Source organism: Diachasma alloeum, unplaced genomic scaffold (genome assembly GCF_001412515.2).
Source record: "Diachasma alloeum isolate Michigan unplaced genomic scaffold, Dall2.0 Dall_scaffold_00201, whole genome shotgun sequence".
Taxonomy (NCBI): Eukaryota; Metazoa; Arthropoda; class Insecta; order Hymenoptera; family Braconidae; genus Diachasma; species Diachasma alloeum.
In genome coordinates this window covers 393,231-416,658 of record NW_021680366.1, presented here as the reverse complement: position 1 = coordinate 416,658, position 23,428 = coordinate 393,231, and the positions used below count along the sequence as shown (strand labels likewise).

The 23,428-nt window shown below is 35.6% G+C and overlaps 2 protein-coding genes across 2 annotated transcripts in view; one reads left to right on the top strand and one right to left on the bottom strand.

The window, feature by feature from the left end:
- LOC107035878 overlaps positions 1 to 23,428 on the top strand; it is a 93,058-nt gene that overhangs the window by 14,823 nt on the left and 54,807 nt on the right. The window lies entirely within an intron of this gene.
- On the bottom strand, positions 5,286 to 9,013 carry LOC107035881. Its single transcript, XM_015253507.1, has 3 exons — positions 8,882 to 9,013; positions 6,558 to 6,714; positions 5,286 to 5,607 (listed from the first exon to the last, which is right to left on the bottom strand). The coding sequence occupies exons 1-3, from the start codon at positions 9,011 to 9,013 to the stop codon at positions 5,453 to 5,455; spliced, it is 444 nt and encodes a 147-aa protein (XP_015108993.1). The 3' UTR covers positions 5,286 to 5,452.

Below are 23,428 nucleotides of genomic sequence, written 5' to 3'. Positions count from 1 at the left end.
CTACTGTGTGTTTCACGCAGTTGTATTTTTATACCCCTGTGTGTTTCACGCAGTGGTATTCAGATACTCCTGTGTATTTCACACTCCTGTGTGTATAAACACACAGGTGGATAAAACTTCAACTGCGTGAAACCCACAGGTGTATAAAACTTCAACTACGTGAAACACACAGGCGTATCAAAATGCAACTGCGTGAAACACACAAGTGTATACCAATACAACTGCGTGAAACACACCGTAGTATAAAAATACAACTGCGTGAAACACACAGTAGTATAAAACTTCAATTGCGTGAAACACACAGTAGTATGAAACTTCAACTGCGTGAAATACACAGCAGTATGAAAATTCCGCTGCGTGAAACACACAAACTTCACGCATGCGTGGAGTGTATGGAGTGTACGGGAGTGATTCACGCAATGGTGCGAATAGTCACGGCCTAATTTATACCTTAAGGGTGCCAAGTGAATTTGAAAAAAGATTCAAAAAAAATTTTTTCTTTCCCTCCATCATTGGAGAAATATGTATTCATCCATCCGACGAAATTTCAAACCCGCAACCGGAACTAGACATCGAGAAAATAAATGCGGAAAATCCTCTATTTCGCGTGACGATCCTCGAGAAAGCATGGGATCAAATGGGTACGGCGGGTTTAAATATCTCTCTTATTCACCCCGGTACCCCATTTTTTTTTGTCGCCATCACATTGAACACACTATTACCCATATCTTCAATTTTTTTCAAATTTTTCTTGAGTTCCTAGGGGGTAGAAACGTTCAATTTAATCAAAACTCCATAAGAGGCCGTGTATAAGACTGATTTTGTTTATTTAATTTCTCGATATCCATAAGTTCTAAAATTTTAAAATTGTCACCGATGTTCACCATCTGTCTAATACTATTAATTAAAAAAATTATAACTTTGTTGGTGAATGTCAATTTTCAAGGTCATCGCCAAATTCACTTGGCACCCTTAAAAACGTCCAAGGTCTGACCGTGTAGACAGCCCGGGGATAATATAGACTAACTTCCTTAGGTTTCATTGCAAACAACTCGCCTGAGCTAATTTGTCAGTTTTTTTTCCTATAGACGATCCATCAAACAGATTTCAATCAATGTTGTTCTTCTCAAAGCGGATCAAATCCAAATCCCCGGAAATCTCTGCGCAATCTTTGATTTGCAGTTGATCCGTCTCCCCTAAGCTGTCTCAGGCAAAGCATTCTCCCAATTTATTTCATCACTAAAATTACTTCATCAGTTTACATGAAAATACATCAGCCCCTTCATCACCTAGCTGTACTTCCTCGAGTCAGTCACGAGAAACGCAATTTATCCTCCTTCGTGAGAATAAAATAAGAAACTTAAATTCCTCCATCGCCCGGAGAAGCCTGATGAATTCTTACGTGTCACCGGGGATGAAAGAGGTCTGAAACACCCACCACCAGCTGTGAAACACGTCCGAGTTCCCTATTTCCAAAAAGAAGGAATAAGGAGAAGCAATGAAAAGCACAAGGGCGAGAGCGCGCCAGTCTCTTACCCGAGAGAAAACTCACAACTTTTATCAACAGAGAAGTAGTAAGTATCGGAGTTGAAGATTGCTTTGGTGTCGCTGCTAGATTTGACTCAAGAATGGTTTTCAGGGGATTTTAATTTCAAGGAGCACTCCAATATTTCGGTGATTTCGTCACTGAAGGAAAGCAAATAAATAATTGATGTTAGCATACAATTTTGAAAATTTTCGACTGAAGTGCCTAGTATACGCGTTTGAAATTTTTTGAACATCAGGGAGCATTCAACAATTACGTCACGCGACTAAGGGGAAGGGGAATGTTGTGTCATGTGTGACGTTGGGGGGAGGGGAGTCGCGCAGTTCGTGATGTCACGCTCATATTTTTATTTTCTGATTTGATTAAAGAGAAAATATCAAATATATTTTTCTTTTCTCATTGTCGTCTTTTTTCATGAAGAATACGCTCGCTCGGTTAGATCCCGGTTTACGGGCCTTCTGACGAAAAATTGCATTCATCACACGGTCCAAAAGTATTTTCTGACGAATGTGATTATAGGCTGAGCCGAAGGCGAGGCTTTTTGGTAAAAGCCACATTCGTCAGAAAATACTTTGTGGAGCTTGTGATGAAAATAACTATTCTGGCGACTATATTTTATGGCGAATACGGCCGGAATGACAAAATAGTTATTTTCATCACAAGGGCCACAAAGTATTTTCTGACGAATGTGGCTATAATCATATTCGTCAGAATAGTATATTATGTCATCAAGCGATAAAAGTATTATCTGGCGAATGTGGCAATCACATGTATAATCGCTTTCGCCAGATAATGTATGGCAAATGTATAATCACATTCGCCAGATAATACTTTTATCGCTTGATGACATAATATACTATTCTGACGAATGTGGCTATAATCATATTCGTCAGAATAGTATATTATGTCACCAGGCGATAAAAGTATTATCTGGCGAATGTGGCAATCACATGTATAATCGCTTTCGCCAGATAATGTATGGCGAATGTATAATCACATTCGCCAGATAATGCTTTTATCGCCGTGTGGCATACGATATTTTATGTCGTTGGGCCCGAAAACAGCGATCTAACCGAGCGAAGCGAGGTTAGAATCGCGGTTTTTCGGGCCTAACGACATAAAATACTTTTGGACCGTGTGATGAACGCAATTTTTCGTCAGAAGGCCCGTAAACCGTGATCTAACGGGGCGAAGCGAGCTTTCCCCCTTTTAGCCCACTTGAAATATCAGTGAAACAGTCTAAAAATTTCCAATGAATATCAGGAATCTCAATAAAAATTGTAACAGTATTCTCCCCATTTCCGTCCCTTTCTGCAGAAGCCATTGAAATAACGTCCATGACGCTGCGCCCGCAAAATTCATGAAACTCCATGAATTCACGAATTTCACGAATTCCTCTGTTCAAGATGTTCAGGTGCTGGGAATTTATAAAGTCCAAAGAATCTCCAAAGCATCTAGACCACGAATTCCAGCCGAATCTCCCGTCAGACCCGGCAGATATCACTTTAAAAATTCAAAAATTCTTAAACCAAAAAGATGAATAAACTCAGCGCATTCAATCAACGAATGCCATGAATACCCGGTCGTTTCCCAAAATCCAATGACATCTGCCCCGCTGCGAGTCTAATAGACATTAGGCCGAGATTGTACTCCCTGAAATAGCATTCCTTCTTCCCATCCCCTTTAACTCGACAACAGTATTCACTCGATGTGAAATTGTGGAGGAAAGACTCGGGGGTTCATTAGCGTCCAGACCTTAATGTACCTCGAAAAAGGATTTTTTAATGAACGAGTGAAATTGCACGGAGTGCATTGAAAGAAACATTAGGCATTATAATTTCATTTCGTGTGATTAAAATCGACTGCGAGATATTTTGTGATTCAATCTCATCCAATATTTGCTCGACGGTTCAACGTTTGATTGAGTTATCAAGTTGATGATACAGCGGTAATACAGATTAATACGAGAACTTTCGAGTTAATATTGACTCGCAGTAATTATTGTTGGGATTCATTTCATCCGCATCACTCCTTCGTCATAATGCGTGTAAATAGAGACAATTTGGATTGCAAGGGAGATCAATGGAAACATTAACTACTAATCACGTGGGAAAAATAATTGCGGAGGAAAAGGATTTGGAAGAAGTACTATGGAAATCACGTGCACTGGGAGAAAAATTATATGTTCCTCTGACGAGATCTTTTGCCGTGTTGAATCAATTTACTTCACGGAGAGAAAAATTCAATAAATATTACCAGAAAAAAACGTAAAAATTACGTTTCGAAACGAAATCCGCGAGCGAAGTAAAATTCAATAAAAAGGGTGAGTCTAAACTAAAATTGTACGAATCTCTACGTAAATTCTACGATTTGTTCCGTAAAAATTGACTCGTCTGATGACTTGCCGCTGTGGAGACAACAAGTCGTTCCGTAATTTTCCCTAACGATTGAGAAATTTTACGGAATAGAACGTGGAAATAACTCACTAGCTTCATAAAAATTATTGAACGTTCAAAAATTTTTGATTTTGGAGGCATAATTAGTCGGGAAGTTTTTGTAAGATTTGTCTTCTTTGGGAAAACTTACGTGACAATCTCGTACTTTGTTCGGTGATGAACCCGAAAATTCACTGAACGTTTCAGATTTTTTCTCCATTCCTATAAAAATTTCCGAGAAACGACTCCCCATTGCGGATTACGTGAATTGTTTCGTAATTTTTACTGAATATGTCTCTCCGTGTTGTGGACAAAAAAGAAAGTTTCTACCAAAACATGATAATTTTTCCTGAAGTTTTTTCGCCGCGTAAAAATCCCTGTTGTTGTATTTGAAGAATCAATATTTGAGAATGAAATTTACCCTTTACACCGAATCCATTTCGTGTAAAGTGAATGACTACTTTGTGACTGAAGGTTCAAATGAGGGCTAAAACGGGGAAAGATCAAACAAGGAAAGGTTAAACAACGGAAGGGTCGAACCGACAAGGCAAAACGTATGAGTGTATTTAATTTTATGTTGTTTCTTCGCATATAAATATTTGTTATGAACATTTTTTCATATAAACGTCGCCTGTCAATCCTCGATTATCGAATCAATAATGATTGGACATTCATTACACGGAGAGAAATATTCAATAAAAATTACCAGAAAAAAGACATAAAAATTACGTTTGAAAACGTAATCTGGGAGCGAAGTAAAATTCAATAAAAAGTGTCAATCGTCACGTAAATTCTACGATCTGTTCCGTAACAATTACTCATCCGTCCGACGCCTCACGGCTGGCCATGAGTCACCGTGAGGGGGAGATTTTAACAGCACGTTCCGTAATTTTTCCGGAACTTTTCGTAAAAATTCTTAAACATCCAAGAATTTTCATGTTCTGAGGCATAATAAGTCTTGAAGTTTCTGTTAGATTTTACAACTTCCAGAAAAATTACGTGAATTTTTCGTATTTTTTCGGTGACAGATCCGAAAATTTATTGAACGTTTCAGATTTATTCTCTTATATTCCTATAGAAATTCACTGAAAACGATTCTCGCTTGCGGATTACGTGAAATGTTCCGTAATTTTTATTGAATATTTCTCTCCGTGTATGAATAATTGATGCTAATTATTATTTTTTATCAATTTCTTCGGAATGAATTAGAAGAAGCATTGGTGGTTTTCTGGATTTATTCGGGCGACAAAAAATCAAAAATATTTTGTATCGATTAGAACCGATGAAATAAGAAGCCACTGAAAGTTTGAAATTTTTTTCTTACATTTATCAATAGTTATACACTGTGAAAGTCTTACCAGCGGTCCCACCGACCGACGGTTCGGTGTAAAGTTTATAATGTTCAAATATCTCAAACTCCTTTTTAATTCGATAAAAATACCCTGATCCCTTATTACCCAACTTTTATTAATTAATGTGCTGCGATGATGAGAGTGAGGGTATTTTCACTCCTGGGTGTAACTCTCAGATTGAAACCGCTCCTGGATCCACCCAGACTGTACGGCTCGTCGCAGGCAACCGCGTAGCTCCCAGGGTCGTTAATGACACTCAAGTAGTGGATAATCCCTGCAAATGAAGTGGAAAATAATTTAATGGAATGAATAAACAAAAAGCGACTGAAACTTCAAGAATATTCAATGGAGTTGGTGTTCTCAGATCCATACAAGACTGAACATTATCAATTTTACCGCAACTATTCTCAACAATTCCCAATCTACTCAAAATTTCAAGTTGGTGTATGCGAAATTTTCACGGCGAAATTGAGAATTCAATTTGCCATTCGATTTACGTTTTAAAAAATATTGGGCTAAAATTTCCGGTAATTTTTCTTGAAATTTTAATCACATTCGTTGAAAATTCAATATTCTATGGAGAAATGAATGGAAAATGTTGTTTTCAGTTCAATTATTCCATGAAAATTAATAGAAATCGTGAAAGTTCAGGTAAATATTTTCTAGAATTTTTTTTGACTGAGAATTCAAAGATGATTTGAGAGATGGGAATCAAGATTTGAGAGGTGGGAAATGGTCGTCTTCCTGCTGCTCAAAAATTCGGAATTTCAACAAATTCTCAATGAAATCTGAAATTTTATGGTTTTTCGTACAAAATCTTCTTAAATAGACTATTTATGCTATTTTTTCTCAATGAAAAATAAGAAAAAATATTTAAAAACTCAAATCGAATGTTGCTCTAATGAAAATTGCTAGTTAACATCCCCTGAAATTTGCTTTTTTTTTCTTACTGTGTGGTTCGAATTACTTTTACATTTACCTGTCACTCCAATCCCAAAAATTTCCGACACTTCAGCGGACAATATTGGCATTCACAAGATATAACAAATCTTTCCATATTATTGACACATATTATGATTAATTGTTTCATAAAAAAAATATCCAATTACTGTCCTTATCACCCGAAAGTGCTATGAAACATCATCGAAAACCCGGAGAAAATCGTTTTGAAAAATCGGAATGTAACCATAAAATTAAAAAAATGTAAAATAACGGAGATACTACCATTGTCGACGCTAACACTGATGGCAGTTCGATAAACCTCCGGAGTTGGATTGGAGACCTGAATAGTTCGGCTGAATACGGTTTCAGAATGCTGCCGCTCGCCAATTGTCAAATCGCCGATGAAACGCATTGCTCTGTCATCATCAAGTCGCTTTGCCTGTATTATTCAACAAAATATTGAAAAGTTTTGGGGATTGTGCATTGGACACGAGGGACATAGCCTTCCTACTTGAATCGAAAAAATTTTTTTTGCGTGACAGCAAAATCATTATTGTTAAATTTATGCCTAATTTCCTATGTTTAAATCATTTCCAGTGGAAACAAGTGGACAATTTCTTTTTTTTCATAAATGAGTATATATTTTTTATTTAATTCATATTTCTTGCCATTATACGGTTTTATAGACTCCCCATTCTTCTGCCTTGCTTCTCCCATTTCTCTCTTCTGTTTACCATGGGCCCTCTTACTCTTATCAACTGCACCCCAGTCGAGCTAGGACTGCAAGGAAAACCGTGGAAAACCCCAGTCGTACAGCCGGCCGATTGTAGGGTCCTACACGGAGAGAAATTTTTTAGAAAAATTCTAGTACTAGCACGGGAAAAGAAGCGCTAAGTGACGGCCAGGAAAAAATTCTAGTGTCGGCACTAGAAATTTTATTGGAGAAAACGTGAATTTTTCCCCGTATTTCTGTGAAAATTTCACCGAAATCCCCAGAAATTTTACCAGAAATTCCAAGAAATTTTACCTTAACAGCACTAGAATTTTTCACAGTCGGCGGATTGTAATTTTTTCCAGTACTCGTATTAAAATTTTTCTAGAAAATTTCTCTCCGTGTACTGTACCCATCCGCCTAGGGATGGGCGATGTTTGTCGATTAATCAAAAACATCGATTTTTCATGCCCAAACATCGACGTTTTTCATTCGATGGTTTGAACGGCCAACTAATCGATTTTTGACCAAGCTAACAAAATTTTTCATTTTTTTGTCGAAGAATAATGTTGATTGATTGAGAATAAACAAAATAATAATTTATCCGCAATCAGAAGTAATTATTTTCTACAGTATGTATGTTATCAATGATAAGTGAACATGTCCAGTCGTCTATAATTTTTTTGGATCCAAATTTTTCAATTTTTTTTTTAATTAAAATTTTTAACCATTATTGTAGGTAACGAAAAATATTCAATATATTTTCTTCAATTAATCAAAAACCCCGTTTCGAGATTCAAAATTTAACTCTTCAGCAGTACTTATCACTAAAATGTAAGTTTCTCCGGTTGTATCTTTTGAAAAACATTATTTTAACTCATTTGTTTTTTCTCCTATGTAATGAGAAAAACATCGATCTTTTAAGTAATCGATGCTTTTTCCCGAAAAATTGATTCACAACATCGATGGTTTTGAAAAACATCAATTCTTCGATAATCGATATTTTTTAAAACATCGCCCATCCCCACATCCGCCACATTGACTAGATGAGCACAGTAGTTCTCCACATGCGCGCCTGGCGGCAGCAGTTCCACGCGAATAGGTAGGGCTAAGCGACCACCCATCCAAGTACTATCCAGACTGAACGCTGCATGCGGCCGCATATCAACGATCGGGATCAGTTTTGCAGATTAAAATTTTACTGCAAAACTGATCCCTCTCATTGCTATGCAACAAAACATTCGGGAAATATCCGATAATTTTGAAGATCTTGGGGTATTGTAGCTCATAATTTTTTATTATCAGTGTAGAAATTGTAGCTTATTAAAGAGTGAATTCGAGTAGACGGATGGCCCCCGACCGATGATACCCCGCGCGATACGGGCGCCGTACTCGAGGGGTTAATCAAAGTTCGATCAGTATAGAGTCGGGATTTAATCAGTGTTTATGCAGAATTTAGCTAGAGTTTAACCCAGGTTGTGCTTGAAGTTAATCGAGAGCATGAATCAATATGAATAAGTATTCAACAGTTTGAGAGAGTGACGAATGGGGCCCAAAAAAAGGACTCGAAGCCGGTAAAAAAAAACATACAGACACTATCTAAAAATCGCATATTCGGACTTTTTAGAGCATATTCAGTTATCCTAACTTAGATTGGATCCCGTTGGCTTGGCGCAGTGGGTAAGCTCGTTGCCTCACATGCGAAAGGTTCCGAGTTCAAAACCCGGCCGGGTAGAATGGTGAGATCTAACCATTTTAAAGTCTTGATAATTATCGCCGCACACCCCAACCGGGTCGAAGCGATGTAAAATAACGATTGAAAAAAAACTTAAATTGGAGGGATTTTAAAGCTTCCATGCGGAAGCAAAAATGACAAAAAACGAAAAAAAATCACCAGATCCTTTGCGCTGATAGTGTCATCTGTACCGAACCGAAAATCAGCATCGCTCAAGACTCTGACGTCGATTCCAGCAACAAACACAAGACTGTTGACGAGGACAATGAACTGGACTAGACTGAACGCCATGACGACTGACTGATGACTAGCCGTCCAAACTGTCCACTGATTTTATATACTAAGAGAAGTTGTACACCTTATCATCACCAGCATATTTCCACAAAGTTTTATCAACCGGCATGTTGTACATACGTACTAGGAATACAAATATGTTGCATTGTTGAGTGGTTTATTCCTGTTCTTGATACTATAATTATAACGAAAACAGAAAGAACAAAATGAGAACAAGGTGGCGAGCTTCACGCTCTATTTCAATTCCACACTCTGCCCTGAATCACGTACAACTCACAAATGTGGGACAAACTGGGATATCGTGTGGAGGCTTTTGTTGAGGGGGATGAGGTGGTTCAAAGGGATAGTTGATTATTTTTCAAAGTTTTTTGTTGATTCGGATGTTTCGACGATTTTGGTAGATTGAAGTGGAACTTTCAAGTGAGAATTACTTATTTGGTTTATTTTTTGCAACTCCACTGCAAATTCTGGATATGCAACTCGTATCGTTTTAAGATAAGATATGTAGTGGGAAAAATTTTCGAACATGTGATAATCCAATTTTCTTCGTGAGTTAATCGCAATTTGTTGATTTAGGAGATAAATTGATTATGGAAATCAATGGATTAACAGACTTTGTGACACCATCTCTGATGATTACGAATTCCAAGAAGAAATTTCTTCTCTTCAGCCAGGGAAATGAAGCATTTAACTCAAATAATTCTTCATCATTTTTTCGAAAATCAACCTTATACATTTATTTTAATTCATTCATTTTAAGGATATCCACGCGGAGAGAAATATTCAAGAAAAATGATGGAACATTTCACGTAATCCGCAAGCGAGAATCGTTTTCAGTGAATTTCTATAGGAATATAAGAGAATAAATCTGAAACGTTCAGTAAATTTTCGGGTCTGTCACCGAAAAAATAACGAAAAAGTCACGTAATTTTTCTGGAAGTTGTAAAATCTAACAGAAACTTCAAGACTTATTGTGCCTCAGAACATGAAAATTCTTGGATGTTTAAGAATTTTTACGAAAAGTTCCGGAAAAATTACGGAACGTGTTGTTAAAATCTCCCCCTCACGGTGACTCATGGCTAGCTGTGAGGCGTCGGACGGATAAGTAATTTTTACGGAACAGATCGTAGAATTTACGTGACGATTGACACTTTTTATTGAATTTTACTTCGCTCCCAGATTACGTTTCGAAACGTAATTTTTACGTCTTTTTTCTGGTAATTTTTATTGAATATTTCTTTCCGTGCAAGTACTTTATTCAAGTTAGCACCGTTTTTATCCATAAAGATTTCAGTTTTGTCGACAATCTTGCCATTTCCATACTTTTTCGAATTTTTCATTGTTGAATACATTTTCTAGGGAATTTCTTCAATGAATATCATGAACAATATTTTATCCGATTTCACATTTGACTCTCTCGCCGGTCTAACCTCTAATGATCATACGGCAACACTGCACATGTGTTCCATATAATTTCATGAATTCGGTCCTAGTAGTCACTTTAGCGGACCGTTGCCAGACGTCATAAACATGCGGATTCAAACCACTTAAGGATATCTAGCCAAAACCCACATTATTCACAATAATTTTGATATTGTCCCACATGCTAGGTTCATATTTGAGCCACACGTTAGTAATAATCTCAATCCTTCCATCGGGGCATCCTAGTGAGAAATTAATTTCTGAAAATCACTTCTTGTAACATTACGCTGAGGGAAGGATCGTGATCGTGTGAACTTTGATCGAGATGTTGCGTGGGTTAGACACACAAAATATTGAAAAAAAAACCACAAGCCATTTACTTTAGACTATGGAGAATCTATCGCCGGCGAGAACAAGTAGGGGACCGGGTCATATAGACATGATATCTTCGATTGATTTTCGAATTCCTCTAAAAAAAATTTGACCGCCATTACGAGTCGAGCAATGCGACAACACCGCACAACAGCTGATCGAGATCGGTAAAGTCGGTGACGATTCAGTGCTGGAAGCATATGGACACGTATAACACACGCACACATTCATCTCACTGTCACGACCCCACTACTAGCCGAAGCGTGCGATGTTGCCCGATCAAAATTCGCCTGTTACCCCTGCAGTCACAAGTCCTCCATTATTTATGAACATTCTCTTTAATCATTGTTTTTGAGACCGGAAAACTACGCCATAACACTTCTAATTTGATGAGGAAAATGATTTGTAACATGAATGATTTATTTAGTCAATTTTATTTTTCTTTTCAATCGAGTTGTCCGCTTGATAGCTTAAACATCCTCAAATGGATCCTTTTATTAAAATCAAAGAAGCAATTTGTGCATTCTCCTCGCAGTCCAAGCAATTAGTTTATTTCTACCTGATAAAGTCTTTATTACAATCAACACTCCGTTGGTCGCGCCGTAAGCGTCGCGCCGCCGTAGCATAAATCTACACGGAGGGAAATTTTTGATAAAAATTATCCTACCGTTCTATAAAAGTGTATCATGAGTCATCGTTTCCTCATTTCTATCCCGAAATTTAGTAAAAATTAATATATGATGATCGAATTTTATTCTACGTTAGAGAAATTTTATCCTGACGCATAATCAATTTTACCCTTCCAGTCCAATAATTTTTATGTAAATAACAACGAAAATTCTAGAACGGTTGGTAAATTTTACCCTATCGGTACAGTAATTTTTACTCTACCGGCACGGTAATTTTTATTTTTATCAGGATAAAATTTCTTTAACGTACAATAAAATTTGATCATCATATATTAATTTTTACTAAATTTCTGGATAGAAATGAGGAAACGATGACTCATGATACACTTTTATAGACCGGTAGGATAATTTTCATCAAAAATTTCTCTCCGTGTACAGAATTATAAATTTGAAACATCTAGGAAAAATCTGAAAAAAAAAATCTAGAGTGATCTAGATCGTATACTTGAAGAAGTCCTGTGAGATTTTTTATGTTCAGTATTATCCTTGATTATATATTCAAGCTCAACATTGCCATTTTTTTCTGGAAATTCGCCTTATACGCGGTACACGGCCCGGAGTTTCGGAATAAAAATTTGAAAATCTAACTACTTATGATATTTTTGGCGGATATTTTCATTGACAGGGTTTCCAGACACTTTAAATTGAGATGTCAAATTTTTTCGAAAATTTTCTGAGACCTTACTGCAGTGTAATTTAAGGATACATTTGTTTATATTCAAAAAATCATTATTCAATACAAATAAAACCAATAATTTATTCAATTTGAATAAACAATCTCTCTGGCTCTAGTTTTGTTCTCAGTTTTCCATTTCCGCATGAACTAAAATAGCCCAGAGGAACTCATAGAACAATTTAAAAATTGGTCATTCGTTCATCCTAACGATCGACTCCGTCAATTCAATCACTTCTGTTTTCTCTAAAAACAACGTCCGCCTGAATCTCATATTTTTCTCCGTATTTCCATCTCGATGATAACATGAAATTGTTACGTCACCGGATGCAAATGGTCGAAGGGGGGGGGGAGAATAGTTGAACATCTGAAGCTGAAATTCTGGCATCGGAGTTTTGTTTCAAGAAGCGCCCCGGGGCGGATCGTCCGAGGCAAAACGCTGGCATCCATTGAGAAGAAACGCCTGAGGGCAAACGGTTGCTGTTTTTTTTCCCCTCCTTTTCCGTGTTTCACCCTTACCCGCTTTGTTTTTTATTCACCATTGAAATCTCTCCTCCCCGGCAACTTTTCCCTGTGAATTCAAATACGAATACAGATGCAACCTTCAACGAGACTCTCTCGTCCGTGTGAATGAGTTTGTTTCCGTGCTTTCGATACTTTCCAGCCGTGAAACTTTGGATTAATGGGATTAAATTTCAGTTTAGCGAAATGCTTACCTTCATACCTCCACGAGCTAATTTTGTCACTGCTATATATTATCCATGATATTGAGTCTGGAGATAATGGAAATTGGTTTGTGAGAGAATTATGGAAATATTGAATTTGACGGTTTATTAATGGGTGCAACATTCTGGTGTAATGAATAATAGAGGTGACCCAGTTTGGATCCGAATAAATGCGCTAAGCTTACTTGAATTATCTTGAGAACTATTGATAAGTCGTCGAGACATGTCGCGTGAGAAATTCAAGAGTGTCTGTGAGGAAAAGTATGAACTCCACCCAAAGGAGAAAAGGACTGAGTCGAGTCGACGTAAATTTGATTCTAGTCGACTTTCGATCTACTTCAATTCGGATTCCAGATGTGATGTGAGCAGAAAAGTGGATTATTCCGAGAAGGAAAGTCTCAAGTCGACATCGACTTGATTCAAGCTGAACGATCGGATTGATTCAAGTCGACCTAACGGACTGATTCAAGTCGAACGAACGGACTCAAACATCGGCTTGACTCAAACCGAAGACTTGTCTTGAAGCAAGTCAGTAACGAAGCGGTAAAACGGTTTAAATCGATTTTGACTATTGCCTAGTTTTCAACTAATATCTCGAAATCTATGGAGGATAGCAAAATTTTTGTCATGCCCTTTTTTGTAGAGCGAATTGAGGGCTACAAAAAAGTTCGTGACAACAATTTCGTTATCGCCCTAAGATTCGGAGATATTCCTTGGAAACTCAACTAAGGGCTAAAACGATTTGAACTGTTTCATCAAGTCGAAGAATCGTCGTGGATCAAGTCGGACCTGCCAGTCTGAGTCAAGTCTACGAATCGATTTTGATTATGAGATTTGATTCATGGACCAAGTCAATTCCCGACATGTTTCAGACCGACTTGAGTCAAACCATTTTTTTGACTTGATTCAGAATGATTTTATCCGTTTCAATCCATTTAAATTAAATGAATCATTTATTGGATTCTGGTAGTTTGGTGGTAATTTTCAAGACACTGACATTGAAATCGATTTAAAAGAGAATAAATCATGAAATTTCAATCAACAACAATGACATGACCATTTAGTACTAAATTGTAAATTCAAGAATAATATTCACTCGCATTTGTGTGATTTCCATTAGTATTTGTGGAATAACTCAACTCACATTTACAGTTTCCAGTGATTTTTTCATGACATTTGGAATTTTTTATGACGAAATTCGGTGAAATGTTCGTGACACTTTCCCTTGATGAACATGTTCACGGAGTGGGCCGGAAATTTCAGCCAAAAATATTGATTGCGTCTCTGGTAATGCTGGCCAATAACGTAAACATAAATCTCTAGTCTCTAATATCAACAACCAATTCTTATTTTCTTCCATTCAGTACTTCCCACCGGCCATTTGGCCATGATTAATCAGTGGAGGGGGAGGAACCCCTTCCCCTTCAGTCAATACTCCTGAAGAATTAGGGTTCTTAATTACTGTTTTCTCTACCCTATATCGTCACCTCTCTCCAATTTGGCACTTGCCCCTACCATACAGTGAGGGGATAAAACCACTTGGATTAGAGGAAGAAGACCTCTCTCCAACACCACCAATAATAGTCACATTGATAGAAATATAATAATTAATCTCTTTAAATTGAGTCAAATTTAATTGAAATTAATCATATATGAGTTTATTAATTAAAGAAAAATATTGTTGAAATAAATAAAGATATTTCAAATGAAAATAAAAAGAATAAATCTATTGTAATCAAGTTCGTTGAAATATTCTTCAAAGTATGTGATTTAATATTTCAAAGAAATTCGATTAATTGATCTTCAAAATTATGCAAGTAATGAATTTAGGTGCAAGTGTTTTTCAATTGTGAAAATGTAAGCTTTTACGAAAAACTGTGCACCAATTACATGAAATTTCTGTATATTTTTTCGTTAACTAATAAGTTAATTTCTTGAATATTCAAGTAATTCTCAATTTTTAGATCCATACGGCATTGAAAACCCTTGAAAGTTTTGAAAACTCCGGCCAAAACTTTTCTGAATTCTCAATCTATTGAAAATTGAATTGTATGTGCTGTTCAGTTTTCACGGTGAATTTGGAAATTCAAGCTTTCATTGAAAAATCAAAAATTATTTTACATGAAAAATCCAACTTTCTTGAATTTTCAAGAAGACTGAGAAATTTAGTGAATGCTTTCATTTGGAATTGAATTCAATCTCACAACGTCGAAAATGCAGATGACGCTGCGACTGAAACTCCAAGGAATTTCAAACAGTGTATGCTAGACTGAGGAACATTTCAAGTTTATCTTAGTTTATCAATAAAAAATATGAATAAAATGTATTATTGATTAATATATTTTATGTGTAATACATACATTTTATTGTAATTATTAATAGCATTACCACGATTTTTTACATTTTCTATATAAATAAGTATATTTTATTCATAAGCTAACATAAACTCGAAATATTCCTGAGTCTAGCATATACTTAGCGAAATAGATTGCTGACTAAAAATGTTTCACCCATTTTTTAATAGAGATTTCTCGCCGTATAGATAAACTTTTCAAGATGTCCCCCATCACACTATAAATTAGATAGTTCCCTAGAATCAGGTATTTATCTCCCCCAAGAAATTCCAATTTCCCATAATCACAAAAAAATCCCAAATCACCGCCATAAATTTCCTGAAAAGAATCAATAGCCAATAACCAAACTCCCTGGAAAACACTGAATTGCCCATCAAATCCCGGAGCTGCAAATCTCCCTATTACCATATTTCCAGAATTACAACTCCTTTATTTCAATACTTGTGGAATATTACAGGCCGCATCCACACGACCAGAAGATTTTAACGATCTACCTCAGTAAAAATTCCGCATAATTATCTCCTCAAAACTCAAAACTCCCGAGCCCCAACAATCCGACCAACTTCAATCCCCAACAGAAGCCGCAAAACAGAATATATAAATCCCCTCTTTCTTCATTAGAGCCAGTGGCATCAGTGGGTGGATGAGTTTGTACCAAGTAATACACGTTTTATTTCCAACAGTGTGGAAAGGACAAAGTTTTATCGGTCTCAGGCGGTACTCTCGAGCCCGGTATACGTTGAAATCTACTCGATATCTATCTCCGAAATACAACTTCATTCCCAACTACTCCTCCCGCTACCACTCGAGTACCTATTTCCCTCCCTTTCTATCTCAGTTATCTCAATGCATCGAGAAAACTTTTTTTTGAGCTTTGCATCCAATGACGTCTCTAAATACGTCCGTAGGAAACTTTTGAATCCTCTCGAAAACTTTTATCGATAAATTCTGATGTCAAAATATTTATAAACTCCATTGGTAACAGGGGAAGTGCACTGGTAGAAAAGTTCACGTCAATTTTGGAGTGGGAATTTTTTGAATATTTAATGGTAAAGTATTCGTGTGGAATTTCAATCGATTTTGGGGATGGGAAATTAATTTCATAGATGAAAAGAATTGATTATTGAATTTTTGTGATGAATTTGACAACGACAATTGTCAACAGAATTTCCACAGCCCAAAATTATTGATAATTAATTATAAACGTTAATTAGAAACATTAATATTAATTATTAATTTTTGGTTTACTTTTATTATCGATTGATGATTTTGTTCAGCATTATTTAAATTATACTAATTTATTATGGATCGTAAAGATAAATAATTTTTTCACTGATATCCAATAAGATGATTCAAATCTTAGGAATTTCATCCTTAAACTTCCCTGAGATCCCCACAAATTGTTCATAAATTCCTACAAATTGAGGACCAATTTATAAAAAGTACAATTTATTTTTCTCTGAGTTCAGGATTTCAACAATTCTCCCCGGAATCAACAATAAAATTCATGAACCTAAAAATTTTCTAGAGCGAGCACTAGAATTTTTGTTGTTTCAATCAAAAAGTTGACGACTTTATTAAAATTCCCTCCGCGTGTTTAAAATCGAGGGAGAATGAATTTTCATGATGAATTTAACAATTTAAATCATCATTCTCTCTCCCTTTCGATCTTAATTATCTTCATGTATCGAGAAATTTTTTTCTTGAACTTTACATCCAATAATGTCTCTAAATACGTCCATAGGAAACTTTTGAATCCTCTCGAAAACTTTTATCGATAAATTCTGACGTCAAAATATTTATAAACTCCATTGGTAACAGGGGAAATGCGCTGATAGAAAAGTTCACGTCAATTTTGGAGTGGGAATTTTTGGAATATTTGATGGTAGAGTATTCGTGTGGAATTTCAATCGATTTTGGGGATGGGAAATTAATTTCATAGATGAAGAGAATTGATTATTGAATTTTTGTGATGAATTTGACATCGACAATTGTCGATAGAATTTCCACAGTCGAAAATGATTTATAATTAATTATAAACGTTAATTAGAAACATTAACATTAATTCAGTAGTGAAGCGGTAAACCGAGTTAAGTCGATTTTCACTATTAGCCAGTTTTTGCTGAATATCTCGGAATCTAAGAGAGATGGCAAAATTTTTCTCATGACTTTTTTTATAACGCTCTATTGGCTTTACAAAAAAGGTCATGACAAAAATTTTTCTATCTCTTTTAGATTCCGAGATATTCGTCAAAAACTAGCCAATAGTAAAAATCGACTTAACCCGGTTTACCGCTTCGCTACTGAATTATTAATTTTTGGTTTACTTTTATTATCAATTGATGATTTTGTTCAGCATTATTCAAATTAATCTAATTTATTATGGATCGTAAAGATAAATAATTTTTTCACTGATTTCCAATAAGATGATTCAAATCTTAGGAATTTCATCCTTAAACTTCCCTGAGATCCCTACAACTTGGTCATAAATTCCTACAAATTGAGGACCAATTTATAAAAAGTACAATTTATTTTTCTCTGAGTTCAGGATTTCAACAATTCTCCCCGGAATCAACAATAAAATTCATGAACCTAAAAATTTTCTAGAGCGAGCACTAGAATTTTTGTTGTTTCAATCAAAAAGTTGACGACTTTATTAAAATTCCCTCCGCGTGTTTAAAATCGAGGGAGAATGAATTTTCATGATGAATTTAACAATTTAAATCATCATTCTCTCTCCCTTTCGATCTTAATTATCTTCATGTATCGAGAAATTTTTTTCTTGAACTTTACATCCAATGATGTCTCTAAATACGTCCATAGGAAACTTTTGAATCCTCTCGAAAACTTTTATCGATAAATTCTGACGTCAAAATATTTATAAACTCCATTGGTAACAGGGGAAATGCGCTGATAGAAAAGTTCACGTCAATTTTGGAGTGGGAATTTTTGGAATATTTGATGGTAGAGTATTCATGTGGAATTTCAATCAATTTTGGGGAAGTAGAAATTGGTTTCATAGATGAAGGAAATTGATTATTGATTTTTTGTGATGGATTTGACAACTACAATTGACAATAGAACTTCGATTGCTAGATAATTTTTGTGTTCTCATAACGATAATAATTGGGTTTACTTTTTTTTCGTTATCGATTGCCGATTCTGTTCAGCATAATTTAAATTAATCAAGTAAATTAATTATGGATCGCAACCCAGGTAGGAATTGACGATAGAAACAGGACTCATCAAGCCCTGGAGCAAGGCTTGGAAATGCTCAAGCAAGGCTGACGCTCAGCCTTGGATCAGCCCTCCTTCAGCCCCAAAATGATAACCTCGTTTCAGACTTAGTCCATAAGACTTGAACAATGCTTGGTGCCAAGGCTTGGTCCAAGCCTTGAATTACAAAATTTTAAAGGCTCTCCTTTTAAATAAATCATATTAATGTTTGCGGATATGTGTTTAAATAATTTCTTATTGCTTCATAACCCCTTTTATGAATCCAGAGCAACTTATGAAAAAGACTGACGGGACTATGTACAGTTCTTCGTGTAAAAAAATTTTTTTATTTCTGCATTTCTGGGGCAAGTGAGGGTCTCAGTGGCATTAGGCGGGCCAGAAAATACAGAATCAACGTTCACTCGGTGGAAAAATTCAATTTTGCCGAAAGTCGACTTTCCCCCCGAAAAAAGCCTAAATATGGCACTTCGGCTCCGGGTGAAAAAAATCGAAGTAAAAACTGGTAATTTCCGAAAGCCTACAGGCCTGAGAAATCGACACAGGGTTATACACAATTTTTCTCCATTCCAAAAGAGAAACAAGAACAATAGAGCAAAAAAAATCTAGATAAGATGGATAATAGATGCCGGAGCGAGAGCAACAGTTGCGTGGGTGGATGCGCGTTTGATGAGAAATGCTGAGGCGAGTTGAGTGAATGCGGGGGTGTACAGAAGGATCGAGGAGGACAGGTCGGGGCTGTCGTGTGTGGAGGGGGAAGTAGAAAGGGGTTGGAAATACAGCGCGCACACCTCAACGTGCCTCGGTGCGTTCAGTTCCTCATCGGCACTGGAACCGCGCGGGTCTCCATAAATATTGAGTTGAATTATCGTGAATTGATGGAATTTTTAACGAAAATTTTTTAATAACGATTTTTGAGAGAAAGTGCTTTAATATTTTGCCCTCCGATTCTTCGATAAAAGTAAATTGAAAATAACTTCATCAAGAGCGTAGGAATTTTGAGAGTGAAAATATGTGGAAAACTTATCAGTCATCAATAACAGTTTTTCTCATGGACACATTTCTCTCCGATATTTCCCCTTGGGAAGATGAATTTTCGTATTCATGCGAGGAATGAAAAATTGATATCATCGATGTGATCCCCACACAGTGAATCAATCAAACATATCCGTAATATTTTGTATTCCCTGGAAATATCTTGAAACGCAAATGTATTTGAGATATCGCTGCAGGGGACGGGCAATCAGTTCAGAGAATTGTGTGGATAATTAATTACGGTAGAACGCCCCCTTGACTGTCGCACCTTTGAACCCAACACCTCACGAATCTCCGTCCTCCCACCCACCACTACCGCCATCATGATATAGCACAGTAACAGCTAGATATCTGTTGCACGTGGAGGGAAAAGTTGAGGAAAAGTTATTAGAAATATCATTGATGATTTCAATGTTCTAAACGTTTTTTTTTCGCTCCACAAAATTCAATGAAAAATAGTCTGCACGAAGGAAATGTTACATTTTGTCAAGGAGCAAATTAGTCATGTCGGAGAACAAATTGTTTCTCTCCATGGAGACAAATTTTCTACGTGCTTTGTATTTTTTACGCGTTGCTCGATGAACAGTAATTAAAGATTCATTCTGAATTGTGATATATGATTTTTTAGAAAATAATATTAAGAAAAAACTTGCGTTTTGTATTGTTTCCTTTGACATAGAATTTAAAAAACCTAAAGTTTCACAAATTCTCAGAATTATTAGGATTGTTAGGAAGAATGAAATGTCATGTACAGTTGACTAGTAATTTCCAGGAGAGGGACTGTGAATTGAATTCATTCAATTAATTTAATTTCATTAAATTAAATTAAATTCATAATGAAAATGGAAAAGTCAATTTTAAGTTAATTTTTTTCGAAATAATGGAAAATTCAATGGAATTCCAAATTTCTGAGCATCAGGGAGACGAAAATTCTCCAATTTAGGTCAATTATCAATAAAAACATGACTAGTTAGCAATAAATTACGCTGAATTTTCACTTATTAATTTTCATGATTTCTATTAATTTTCAAAGGGTAATTAAACTAAAATTTAGAATTTCCATTAATTGTTTCTTTACATTTTGAATTCTCAATGAAGAAATTCTTTCAGTGAAATTATTATTCACGATTATTCCATATAGAGTAAAAAAAACTCAATTTTCGAAAACTTTACTATTTAGAAAAAGTTGAAATTTCACGGATATCTGACTAATAATTTTCATGAACGTGACATTGAATTCAAATTAACGGGAAGAGAGGGGGGGGGAGCGTAAATAATGAAATTCAAAATAAATTATGAGAGTTCGAAGGAATTCCAAATTTTAGAACATCAGGATTCCTCAAAGTTCTTGAATTTTCAATAAAAACATGAACGGTTAATACCAACATTACGCTGAATTTTCATTTAATTGAAGATTCAAGAATAGATTTTCCAAAATTGTCATGATTTCTGTTAATTTTCAAAAAATAAGTGAATTAAAATTCATAGTTACCATTAATTTTTTCGTCAAATTTTGAATTTTTCTCACTGAAGAAATTGTTTAGAATTCCACTGGAATTATTATTCACGATTATTCATGTTATTCAGTAATTTTTCCTCACTTTTTTTCACGCAAAATCTCATCACTCAAAAACAATTCAAATCCCAAAGTAAAAAAAAAACTCATTAAATTTGATATTCACCCAAAATATTTTTTCATCTTATTAATCATCTGCTCTACCCCTGTAGACTCCCCGCCTTGATCTCTCGAGAGCCTTGAGACAAAAACTTTTTACAAAATTAATACACGAAGTTTCCATTGAGTCTCTACAACCAAAGCTTAATGGACTCACGCGCTGCGTATAACTTGTTAACCCCACCTCCACCCACTCCTTTCTCGAACTTTAAGTCTCCAGGATATAATGTGACAGGCAATACTCCAGTGACACCCTTTCATGGATCGATGAGCCTCACTTTGTATCGCTGTTGCAACTTTAATTGCTGATACATGTCACATTTATCTTGCTTTTCTCTGGCAAACAAACGCATCCCCTTAGCTATCGGTTTCCTAGTTCAGCGGGTTGAGAACTTAAAGGGTGATAAAGTTTTTGTGCATTGGGAAATGTGAACGTCGTAAATAACAGCTATTAACTTTGAGGGGTCGATGTTATTAAATCGTTGTCTGCATATTTTTGGTTTATCGACACGATTCTAGTGTAGATCGATTCAAATTAAAATTGTCTGGGGTTGTTCAGTCAATCATTCCTTCTTTGACTCATTTCTCGTTAAATTTTAATCTGACTAACTTGGGTCAAGCCTAAATAGATGTAAATCAAGGATGGAGACATCTTGACCCGAGTTTTGGGGGTTTTTATTTTAAGGAAAGCTTGAATCAAGAGTCGGAACAACTTCTGTGTTTTATTATTTTGACGTGACTTCACTGTGGATCTGAATAGAAACTGACTGAGGTGATTGAGTCACACATTATTTTGATTCAAGTCTCGTAATGTTTTTCATAACAATTCTTGACTCAACTTGACTCTATTGTAGATTGATTTAAATAAAAACTGACTCAGGTTGCATAATGCCCGCCATAAAAATGCTTCATCAGGTATTAAATAACTTGAGTCAAGTCGAGACCGATTTGAATCACGGATGAAGAAATCCTAAGTCAAGTTTTGGAAATTTTGATTTCAAGATACGCTTGAATCGAGAGTCGAAACAAATCCTATGAATTATTCTGTATTGACTGGACTTTACTGTAGCTTGATTCAAATAAAAACTGATTAAAGTCATCGAGTCAAGCATTTTTTCTTTTGATTCAAGTCTTAGTGTGTTGTACATAATGTGTTTCATAGAAATTTTTGACCAGGTATTAATGAATTTAAGTCAAATCATGATTGAGTTAAAACAACGATTAAGAAATCTTGTGTCAAATTTTTCGAATTTTGATTTTAAGAAGAGATTAAATGAAAAGTCGAAACAACTTTTATGAGTGATTCTTTATTGACTTGACTCCACTGTAGATTAATTCAAATAAAAACTGATTCATGTCATTGAGTCAAATATGTCCATCTCGATTCGAGTTTCATAATGTCTTCCATAAGCATCCTTGATCAAGTATTAATCAACTTTAGTCAAGTTTAGATTGACTTAAATCAAGGATGCAGGAATCTTAAGTCAAGTTTTGGAAATTTTGATTTCAAGAAAAATTTGAATGAAGAGTTGAAACAGCTTCAACTAACGATTCTTCCTTCACTTGACTCTACTGTAGGTTGATTCAAGTTGAAACTGACTCAAGTCATTGAGTCAGACATTTTCAAGTCTCATAATATTTTCCACATAGTCCTCAAGTTCTAATAGTTTTAATAGACTTGAATCAGGGATGAAGGAATCTTCAGTCAACCTTTAAAAGTTAGAACAAAGTTGGAAAGCAGTCAAAGTTAACAAGGTAATTGAGTCAAATATTGATTTTTTGCTACCAAACTAACTCACCCCCCTCAGCTACCCCTTTTCAACTTCCCTGTAGCAGAAACGAAAGGGTGACAGACTTCTCGCATACAGGTACATGTAAACGAACGTCATACATAAAACTCAGTAGCTCCATGCAGACGAAGTTATTAAATCGTGATGCATATTACCGGTACGACAATCTGCTGAAATGGAAATGCATGGCAGCGATGTTGTATGGATGAAAGTTTATTCATGAAATTGAGGGGTGAATGGGAGAAATAGGCGAGGGATGATTTAGAAGTCTTTTCATGTCGGTTGTTTTTTCAATTACGGAGCTATGATGGAAAAGTTTTGAATGAGATTTGCTGCGTGATTTTTACTTATATTATACTCACGGATATGTAAGTACTGGAGTGAAAATATTTCCATTTTCAAAAAGCCTTGATCAATTGTTGATGATCTTTAATTTTAGAAAT

What these genes read in the sequence shown, in the direction of transcription:
- LOC107035881 (XM_015253507.1), bottom strand. Translation starts at nt 9,013, where the DNA reads ATGGCGTTCAGTCTAGTCCAGTTCATTGTCCTCGTCAACAGTCTTGTG. An exon ending in CTATCAGCGCAAAGGATCTG is followed by an intron (nt 6,715 to 8,881) that starts GTGATTTTTTTT and finishes TGAATAATACAG; the next exon opens with GCAAAGCGACTTGATGATGA. An exon ending in CAGTGTTAGCGTCGACAATG is followed by an intron (nt 5,608 to 6,557) that starts GTAGTATCTCCG and finishes CTTCATTTGCAG; the next exon opens with GGATTATCCACTACTTGAGT.